Below are 10,733 nucleotides of genomic sequence, written 5' to 3' on the forward strand. Positions count from 1 at the left end.
AGAAAGGACAACAGAGGAGGGTGAAAAAGTCACTTGGATGAGTGATGAAAATGTTCCTACAACCAAAAATGAACAGAGCTTTGTGGGATTTCCTTAGCTGGACGATTGAGCATGGATCAACACACATCAAAGAATCTCATGGATGTCATGAAGGAGGACATGTAGAGAAGGGTGTGGATGATCTGCAGTAGGGGCCACTGAAGGGAGCAGTTGAAAAAAGAAGTAGTACTGAAACTGGGTTACTAGTACCCAGCTGTTAATGTGGTGTTGTTGTGGTGTGAAAAAGAAAAAAAGTGCTTTTTTTTCCTCTGAGCTATGAAGTTTTGAAAATTTAAGTATCACAAAGTGCATGAGGATTCACTCAGATATTACTTACTGTGTCGTTTTAAAAATACACAGATGAACATGTAAATGTTTTATTATTATATAAACTATTAAAGTAATTACTTGTGGGGAACAAACCCTTTGTTTCTTACTGTAGGGTTAATTCCATTGAACAATGCAGTCATTTTTAAAACTGTGCAAAAATAAATACAAGAAATGAAAGTGCAAAAGTGCAAAAAAAAAAATGTGAGGACAGTTATTACGTAATAACATTTCAGCTTAAGTGGTGAAAAACAGGGTGGCAGTCAAAATGCGGAACAAAACTAAGCAGTACACACTGCTAAGTGAAAAATGTTTTAAAATAGGGTGATGATTGCATGTATCTATAACCAGACGATCAGCAGGCCTAACAGGAAGGAAGGAGGTTTGGCCTGATGATACTCACAGCAAGTTTGATCATCTTAGATAAACCGACAGCATAACTGACATATCGTGCTGATGTTTCCCTCCAAGAAGTATTTCAATTTGATGTAAAAGAATCTGGCTTACATATAACCATATAACCCCCCCCCACCGCCCCCCTCCTCACCCCCCTCCTCACCCCTCCCAGCTGCACAGACACCCCAGAGGCCATGAGAACAACCCAACTGGTTCTTTCATTCAGATTCAGCTCAGAATGAGCTAATCCACCATAAACACTCAGGCTCGTGTTGCATCACAAATCCCCAAACCTTAACAGTTACCGTGTTGTTTCCCATTTCTTAACTGGTTTGCATCACACATTGATATGCAGCAGCTTATGCAGTTCAAAGGTGGTGAATAAAGCGATGTACTAGTTTGGCAGGACTATGGAGAACCACACAAAGAAGCTTCTGGGATACACTGGACAATGGATTTCCAAAAACAGCAGCAGACAACATCATTCATTTGTTCATCAAGTTTTAATGCTGCTATCTGTGCTTTTAATTAGCTGGACACACCCATGTTGTAACTACCACAAAGCCTGCAGACACTGTCCTCCGCTCTGATTAAACATTGATGAGCTTATAACACAAGCTGTAAGCACAGCACCCTGCAACATCTTCCACCGTATGTCATTTGACACAAAACACAACAATAAGTCAGTTGGGCAGGATGCAGATTTTGTATTACTAATTCATAAGGGAGATGTAAACAATCTGGTGTGTTTATAGAAGCGGTTCAGGTTCCAAGAATTAGCATTTAGACTGAGTGAAACCAAAGTCCTGCTAGAAACAGGTCTTGCAACTCAGGAGACATCCTGAAATTCTTATTTTGAAGCATTACTTAAATGTACTTATATACAGAAAAGGTTTCTGACAAAATACATTTATTCCCCCCTGGAAGTTATACTTTTACCACCATCGTCATCATCATTGTTTACAACAGGCTGAACTGCAGGACCAACACAGGGAGCTGTGTACAGAAAGGGGAGTAGTAAGTTTGATTTCCCAGGTAAGATGATATCTCTCAGTGTGTGCCACAAAATGATGGAGATTTTCTATCACTAAGCTGTGGCAAGCACTGTGTACTCTGCTGGGGGACAGCATCAGAGCTGGTGACACTGAACAGACTGAATAAACTGATTAGGAAGGCTGGCTCTGGGATTGGCTGCAAACTGGATGCTTTTAGCGCTGTGGTGGAGAGGAAGCCACTGAAAATGTAAATGTGACAAATATCACCTGATCACCCCTCTGCACTTATGAGTACATAGCTAGGGTTAGCGTTATTTCTCTGTGAAGTTCTGAATAGATCTCAGTTAAATGGCCTTTTGAAAGTGGGATTTTCTGCTTTGCATGAGACAGTGGGTTTACAAACCCCTTGTGGTCAACCACTTTGAGCCAGTTTCGTTCTGAGAATGATTTAGTTCATGAGAAAGGTGTTTAAAATGGTGTTTGAGCTTTGTCTCTGCATGCTCAAGAACATTTGTCTCATTTACTTCTAGAAAGCTACTTTCAGATGCTGCCTTATTCATACGGGGTCACCATAGCAGGCAACTCTGCATGATTGATTTTGTGCACTGGATGCAACCCCAAAGGGATTTATGTCTCCTCCTGCAAATGAATCTGGGAACTTTTGCTTGTTAGGTAAATATGTAAACAACTACACTATTAAATTCTTATTGAAGTATGAATGTTCATCCATCCGCAGATTATCACAATTCACAAGCTGTTGTCTTTAAAGACAACAGCTTGTCAGTGCTATTTTTAAAGCACTTTTGCAGTCATGACTGAAATATTTTCACCTAAAATGAAAACAAAACCTGTTTCTGTGCAAAGTTTTCTTAACATGACTGGTAATGGTGCAAAACACGTGTTATATTTGTGTGCGCTATATAAAAGTATCATTCATTCAAAATCAGTGCCATCAACTCCTGCTGACAATCATGTTTGAAAGATGTTTTTATTTTCAAATGATATGACCATCATTTTCTATTCGTGTGAATTTGTCCAAAAAAGATGAAATCCACGAACTACCAAGTGCTGCCCGTTAGCCTTGGTCAATTCTATATACAAAGCTATATACACAAATACTTCAGATCCAGATGACGTCAGTTTTTTGAAAAGCGACGTTGCCGATCCTTTGGACTGGCAAACAAATGAAAAATAAAAGTTTTAACTTTAATTGATCTCACAATTCAGTTCACATTATGACAACTTTTTTTTCCTTAATTACTTAATAATTACCACTATAAAAAAAAGCTGTGTATGAAAACAAACCATACTGATGTCGTCAAAAGTACAAACAAGATTTGCCAAAAAACAAAACAAAAAAAAACACAAGGCCTGGAGTCTTTTAAGGATAAAATATTATGTACAATAAAAAGCACGCACCAAGCCTACCATCCAAGTTTCAAAGGGTTTGTTCCTGAACAGGCAGATACAGATAGGCTTCCTTGCAATTGGGAGTTGATTTTATTTGTCCTAATTGTGAGCTGCGCTCTACTGACAGGTTCCTAAGGGGTCAGATGAAGGACAAAGTTAAGATGTGAAAAAAAAATTCACAAGTTAAACTGGGTCATTATGTTATGACCTTTCAGTGACGTGAATAGGCGGCCACTGAATCTTCAGTCTCGTGTCACTATAATAAATAGCTGCGCGTCAGACAGCAGAGACGGCCTGGCTATTATAATCAGTGGACTCCATTTTGAGGATGTAAGGGATGATGCTGTCAATCTGCACGTTGCCAATGAGCCCAGCGAAAAACAGCTCCTCGGTGACAGCTGCACTTATCAGCCTGAGGGCAGGGAGACGCAGCAACAGCTTGGATAACCTGGGATTGATGAGAAACAGACATCAAATTCAACATGTAACAAGTAAATCTACGAGAACAGCACGCACACACGCGCGCACACACACACACAACTCTGTCCTGCTTTTTAAGAGTTAAAAAACTTATGGTGTGTTTCCAGCATTGCCAGCGTTATGCAGCACAGAGGTGAAACCTACAAACCTGTAAGAGTCTTCTGGATATGTTCTGGTTACATAGTCCTGCAGCTCCATGTAGGCTTTTTCCTGGAATCTCTCTATCTGTGGGATATTATCTATGCCCGGATGATCTGGTACAAAAAATAATGTATACGCACAGTCAGACTTGAGTACACCAAGCAATCTGCTTTTGTGCGAATCGGGGGGGGGGATTGTCTACGCACCAGGGCTGAAGAGTACAATAGCTTTGAGGTAGGCATATTCATACGAGTCGGGGGAAAGCTTGGACACGCTGTTACAGAACTCCTGCATCCTCCAAATGTGCTCCATCACTATTTTCACTCTCTCTGGGGACAGCTTCTCTGTGAGACCAAGGAAAAAAAAAAAAAAAAGGACACGATGTAACAGACATGCCACAAAAGTGAATAAGACAAGATAGGGGTAGGAATTGATAAGCATTTGCTTCCTCGTCCTCCTTTTCGAACGGGAAACTGTCAACATTTTGTTTTTTCTTTGTGAATAGGATGGCTTTTAATGATTTTGTGTTTATTTGTTTTTTTATATGCATTAGCACTTGTTGCTTCCATTTTCAAAATAAAGATTTGTTTGACTCATTGAACATCTTGTGTTACTGTCCCCTGAGTCTGTCTAGCTTAACAGCTTTCCTCTTTCTCAAACTGTACACAAGTATTAAACCTCTCAGGAAGACAGCAGCAGAGCTCTCCTACCTTCCTGTAAGCTGGTCTGGAGATGGTTGATAATAGCACTTAAGATGGTGCCGACATTCATTACATTTGAACACTGTGCCAGACCCAGGGCAAAAAGTTCATTCCAGCAGGCTTTCATCAGGTTAATGTCATTGTCTTGCCCGCTGTAAAACAAAATGTACATGGTTAATGTACTACAAAGGACAGTGCGTGCACATGTAACGGCGCACTTCAAAGACACGTGATTTAACAGACATTATCCACAAAGAATATTCTTGCAACAACAGGCTTACCCGAGGGTTTGAAAGGCAGGTATGGAGCGTGCCCAGTGCATAGAGAGAAAAAGTAGCCGTGAAGCCGATTCACAGATGTAGTTGACATTGAGGTACTCTGGCACAGGCAAAGGCATCATAAGCTGCAGGAATGGGGAAAGAAAACAAAAATATGCTAACAATACAGCTCTGTTTAACACAATCAGGTGTTTTTATCAAAGGGGAGAGTCACAATCAGTGGCTGTCCTTTTACCTTGAAAGGGATATGGCTGTCAGAAAGTAGAGGTCCTTCCAGCTCCACCACAGGGCCCGACTGGTCCCCTGATATCAACTGCATTGTAGCCTCCAAGGACTCTCCTGCTGAGCCATCACCAGGGTGCAGGACTTTGGCCAGGGTGTCAAAAGCTCTAATGATACACAACATATACACTTATTATATTTTAAAAAATGCTTGCACTGAAAGATCCTCACATTTGGATTTATAAGTTGTATATCACAGGAGATTCATCACAAAGCAACACAGCACCACTGTCACAGATGCAAAATGCTATACTTTTGATCAGCAGAGTGCCAGTCTAATTAAAGCCTTAAGATCAAATTAGAAACCACATGGCCCTGCAGGAAATTCAATTACAGCTTTATGACAAACAGAAAATAGAAGCCAGAGAGTTTCGTGAGTTTCATTCTGGTGCTTCTTTAGGCCTTGGCATCAGCATCGAAGCATCTTGATTTCTTACGACAGCTCTCACCTCGAGATATCACTTGCAGTTTGTTCATCTCCCTGGATATCGGTCATTGAGCTGTCACCGTTGCTAAGTGTTTCAGCTCCCATCAGATCATTTCCGCTGTCACTCGCTTCTCTGCTCTTGTTGAGGTGGGCAAGGGATGTTACTACATTTGCCAGTGTTCCAAGGTCACCCTGGCATGGGTCCTCCTGCTGAGGAGGGGACAGTTGTTATCGAACATTCTGGTCACTGAACTGCTCCCAGAAACAACAGGGACAAAACTGGTTCACAGCAAACTTATTAGGACACGTCTTCATCAGTGAACGTGCAATGAGTTTTGTTTGTTTGTTTAATCCTAAGCACTCTAAAGTTCTCTGCTTGTATATAAGGTAGAAAACATATAAGCATAATACAGTTTTACTGCATCCGTGTTACCTTTTCAGGTGAAGCTGGAATCAAGATGGTGTTTTCCAGCTTGGAGAAGGGTTGCTGGATGTTGAGCAACATGCTTGACTCAAGCAAACTTGTAGATCTGAAGTTAAAAGATTTGACATCACATATTGCATTATACTTTACAAGGCCCGTGTAGCAAAATAATCATTTCCAGGCAGAAATATTAATCGAGCTTCTAATTGTATATAACGTTACATAAAAGACTTCCAATGTAAGTTCAATATAACTAAGCAAAGGCATTGGAAATGTAGAAAAATAACATGTACAGCACATTTTATTTATTATGTTTTCTTACACTGTGGACAGTTAAGGGGAAGCAGAATTCAACAAAACTAATAATAATAACAACTGTCTTATCAGTATATTAGAGTTTAAGTAAGATTTACCGAGCAGTTTCCTTGTCGGATGCAAAAGTAGGTGTAGCAGCCAGAGGGCTACACAAGTTCTTGCGGATGTAGATCTTTTCAGTGGAGGCTGCACAGTTGACGGATTTTTCTCTCGCAGTGACTTCAACAGGCTTCCTCTCACACTGAACAGCTAAGAGACCAAAGTCATAGTCACGTCAGTCTTTAATCATGCAGGTTCTTAATAACTTAATATAGTATTACAGTTTCTTACAGTCCTGCTTCATGCCCAGAGCTATACAGCGCTGCAGTCGACAGTACTGGCAGCGATTTCGGTGTAGCTTGTTAATAGCACATTCTCCGGAGCCCCTGCATGTGTACACCAGGTTCTTCCTTATGCTGCGTTTGAAGAAGCCTTTACAGCCTTCACAGCTAACGGCTCCATAATGACGTCCTGAAAGATGAAAGGGAAATGTAATCAGGTGTGCTTATGTGTCATTTCAATACCAACATTATAAAAAAAATATCTCTTTCTCTCTATACACATATATATATATACCTAATGCATACCTGAGGCCTTATCCCCACAGACAACGCAGTACTCCACAACAGGCTTCACAATAGACTGGTCTGAGCTTTCAGTCACAAACTGCCAAACAACCCCAGAAATTGAATAATTTAATACAGCAAACACTGCAAGCAGGCTGACTAAACATATTCATGCCCCAGTCATTAGACTTTTCAGCTTGTTTATCAAAACTGGAAGGAGTCAATAACATCTTCAGGCAATACCTGAATCTGCTGCCCAGTGAGTTCAGGGGAGGCAAACAGCAGCTGGTTAACCCCAGAACCATCTGGAGTAGTGAGGATGACCTTGTTGGGTGAGCCTTCCTGCTTGGCCAGAATTACTTTCCCCCCAGAAGAATAATCAGCATTTGCTAGGATAAACTGCTGCTTTCCAGGGGAAGATGGCTCAAGTGCTGTGACGATCTGGATCTTCTGTCCAGTCTGCTGATCAGTTACAATCTGTTAAAAAAAAATAAAATTATATATATATATATCAAAACATGAGCAGGTGTTTACTGCATGTGCTGAAATGATAAGTGGAAATGACACATTTTACAAGCAAATTGCGCATCTTTATTTATTCACACAAATTCACAGTCTCTGGGGGAGAACGGGCCATATCGTCACCTGGATTCTGTGTCCTAACGCCATGTTGTTGTCTGCAGACACAAGCTGAATCCTTTGAGCCTGTCCATCCATTCTGATATTGCACACACCTTCCTCCACCACCGTTCACATCAGTGCCCCATGAAACAGGCACACCTGTACAATTAAACATCTGTATTACTCTGTTGGGATCAGAGAATATCCTTTCAAAAAAAACAAAAACAATTACTTCACAATGTTCTTACAGTAAACAAATCCCAGAATCACTTATCAGCACTTCTGATTTATCATCCTTTCCCCCACGATAAAAATATGTTTTTCTAATGCTGAGGCTTTTTCTAAAAATATGCATGACTGGTTGTTTTGCACAAAAATTCAACAGAAAAGCAAAGTCAGCAGTGGCTTCACAGTAAATTGCCGAATAGTTCTTAAAACAAACTGCCAGTCGTTTCATTTTTCAACACACTGATTGACTGGCTAAATAAAGTCAGTCTCAGCTGATATACAGAAATGCTTTCCTATCTAAAAATAAACATTAAAGTCAACCTCAATAATATTCTATAGGTTGAGATCTAGCAAATACATTTTAAGAACTGTGATATAAAAATTTAAAAAAAAAAAGAAGTAACACATTTTTCAAAGTAGTTTTCTTTACTCAATTGTAAAATATGTTTTTGTTCATCAAATGGCATCAAATAACAAGAAAAGGCACAGACTTCTCTTAAGTAAGCAGAAATTTGGCGACCAAAGAGGGTTTGGCCTTCTACTACAGTGAAATCACGAGAACTTGATGAAAGTATTTTTTCAACAATTTTTTTTCAATAATTGGGGCCACATTGCCCTTTGACTTAACTATATGCAGTTCAGTCGACACCACCACAGGTCAGTTTGAGTCAGGAAAATCCCTCAGTTCACAGTTCACACTTGTTGAAAAGTGTTTTACAATGAACAGTGCAAATAATGCAGGAAGAGGTCACCCTGGAGTTACATTTCCTCTGTTATCATTGAGCCACCAACAACAACAATAATAATTATAACATTAACAATAATAATATTAATGATAATCTCATATTTCTGGACAATAGCCGTAGTCTATAAATAGGAGGAACAAACACAATCAAAGTTAACCTGATTAATTAACTGATAACATGTTAATAAAAATAGTAATGTAAAATAGCAGAAGACTCATCTTTTAATCACAAAAATATTTCTTAGGTTCTACCAAAGATCTGATTAGTGTTTTTTAATAATCTGATGTCTGCAAAGGGAGCTGGGACAACGTGATATATTTCAACTAAGAGCAAGTAAGTCTGGCAGAACTTATACTTACATAACCAATAATTATTCATACTCCAGTTTTCTCCAGTAGCTGTCCTTTTAGTTACAGCCCGACATCTGTTTATATTTTTAAATTATGTCAAAAGCTAATAAGTCATGCATTGCTTGAAATAACTTTTACTAAACCAATATAAAAATATAGGTATTTAATCTGTTATGTTCAGTGTCAGTAACTACACGTTAATTTGTGGCCTGTGCTAACCAATCAAGCCGGTGCTAGCTCGAAAATGCACTATTGGTGGCCTTGCGATAAAAGACAGCTTAATGTCGCGGTGAAGTAACAATAAATGAGCGACAAAGACACTGTATGAAAACATACATGCTCCTGACAGCCAACTATTTAAAATCGATACGGAAGATAAAGGTATTTCTTTTCCTGTGGGTGAAAGGTCAACATTGAAGGGTTAAAGCATGCTAGGGTTCAAGGCCCATGATGCCGAATCGTACAGTGAACAGTTGCGCTCCGTTTTTCATAACTGACCAAAAATCGCAATAATTCTGGCACCGGACTTCCACGCGAGTCGGCATTTGAGAACAGCTCACGATTTAACACTTTTAAATTGCTGCTGTTATACTCACACTTACGGAAAGGATGCTGTTGCTTGCTTTACGCAGTGTGGTTTGCGACGCTAGCACAGCAGCTAACATTAGATAGCCGTAGCACGGTTAGCTAAAGCGGCTAACATAGCTAGATAGCATATATGTTGACGATATTACTGACGTTATGCGCTAACCTATGATGTTAGCTCTATAACTGTCTGTAGAGTCTCCCAAACATAGCAGAATCTTTACATACTTGCCGATCTTATGTCTTATGCTCCCAGCTCCACACGACAGTGCTAGCGAGCTAAATTAGCTTTTTGCTAGTTGGTAGCTAATGGCAGCTTCCCTACTGTAGACCTACTGAACACTCCCTCCCTTCCTGTGTTACTGGCCGCTCACAGATCCTTCTTTAACCTCTCCTGTCCGCATAACTAATAAAGTCTTACCTTTCGACGAGCTGTTGGGTCAGATATTTTCCTGCCTTAAATAAATTAATATTTTTAAGTGTTTGCTGCAGGTAGTGGGAGGGTCAGAGTTCGTGACCTTTTTTTTATCAATAAATAAGACTCGCACATGCGCATTTGGGCAACATCGATTCATATCGTGTACACTAAAACCTACAGCAATTGTCATGTTTAGACGTCACATTCCTAGTAAACCGTTCATAATGTAGTCTTCCTTTCATTATACTCTTTCATGACAAAAATCTTTCATTTGATTAATTTTTTTCTCAATGACAATATACTTTAAATTGTTAAATCATTTTTTTTGGTTATTTTTGTCACATAGTTTTAGGTTTAAGTTTAATTCTGAAATTATTTTAAAACAGCTTCTGTCACACCAGCTATTATTCCATTGCCTACAATGTCCTAGACCATTTTCTCACAATCCCTGCACTTGAATGATTTAGCAAGAGTACACACAACTGGGCTTAAATTTGTGACATATTACATTAGTGAGGATTAGAGATTGCACAACATTTTTCTTATCTGTTGGGTTACGATGTCTTCACAGCAAACTGATAAATTTACATTGAAGATTACGATAAATTCAGCAAACTGTTATGAAGACATTGTAAGCCTTTTGAAATTTCATAATCAAATGTTGAAAATATTGCACCTTTATACTAAAAAGGGACACAATGACAAAAAATGAACCGCCCTCTTTTAAGCGCAAATAAATTCATTTTACATACCCAGCTTTTCGATACATAAAGTGCAGATAAAAATAGCACTTTGTGATCTTTTTATCTAGAAGGGTGCTATATAAATAAAATTTTAAATTGTCTCATTACATGTCTTTTCCAGTATATTCTTGACTGGTTACTGGTTCTATATTATTATAATTGAGAGTGAATAAAGTGACATAAATAAATAATATTTAGTTCCATATAACAGTAGCATAAAAA

General features: G+C 39.1%; 1 protein-coding gene across 3 annotated transcripts; it reads right to left on the minus strand.

The window, feature by feature from the left end:
• Positions 1 to 2,726: 2,726 nt before the first annotated feature.
• On the minus strand, positions 2,727 to 9,886 carry nr2c1 (nuclear receptor subfamily 2, group C, member 1). Of its 3 annotated transcripts, none has more exons than XM_084933803.1 (14): positions 9,772 to 9,886; positions 7,466 to 7,600; positions 7,064 to 7,297; positions 6,842 to 6,920; positions 6,546 to 6,725; positions 6,314 to 6,464; positions 5,910 to 6,006; positions 5,499 to 5,686; positions 5,003 to 5,156; positions 4,771 to 4,892; positions 4,499 to 4,641; positions 3,995 to 4,132; positions 3,796 to 3,901; positions 2,727 to 3,615 (listed from the first exon to the last, which is right to left on the minus strand). In XM_084933803.1, exons 2-14 carry the CDS (start codon positions 7,535 to 7,537, stop codon positions 3,444 to 3,446), a joined length of 1,836 nt encoding a protein of 611 aa, XP_084789929.1. In that variant the 5' UTR covers positions 7,538 to 7,600; positions 9,772 to 9,886; the 3' UTR covers positions 2,727 to 3,443. The 3 variants fall into 3 exon arrangements, with proteins under 3 accessions (XP_084789929.1, XP_084789930.1, XP_084789928.1); XM_084933804.1 differs by lacking the exon at positions 9,772 to 9,886 and adding an exon at positions 9,579 to 9,745 and having other exon boundaries at positions 5,499 to 5,683; XM_084933802.1 differs by lacking the exon at positions 9,772 to 9,886 and adding an exon at positions 9,579 to 9,744.
• Positions 9,887 to 10,733: the final 847 nt, after the last annotated feature.

This window comes from Perissodus microlepis, chromosome 7, assembly GCF_051167445.1.
Source record: "Perissodus microlepis isolate ML-2025 ecotype Zambia chromosome 7, ASM5116744v1, whole genome shotgun sequence".
Taxonomy (NCBI): domain Eukaryota; kingdom Metazoa; phylum Chordata; class Actinopteri; order Cichliformes; family Cichlidae; genus Perissodus; species Perissodus microlepis.

Bases quoted from the DNA above. Each gene is read 5' to 3' on its own strand.
- nr2c1 (XM_084933803.1), bottom strand. From the start codon at position 7,537: ATGGATGGACAGGCTCAAAGGATTCAGCTTGTGTCTGCAGACAACAAC. The intron at 6,921-7,063 runs GTATTGCCTGAA...GTTGTTTGGCAG, and splicing joins TCACTGGGCAGCAGATTCAG to TTTGTGACTGAAAGCTCAGA. The intron at 6,007-6,313 runs GTAAATCTTACT...TTTTAACTTCAG, and splicing joins TCCGACAAGGAAACTGCTCG to ATCTACAAGTTTGCTTGAGT.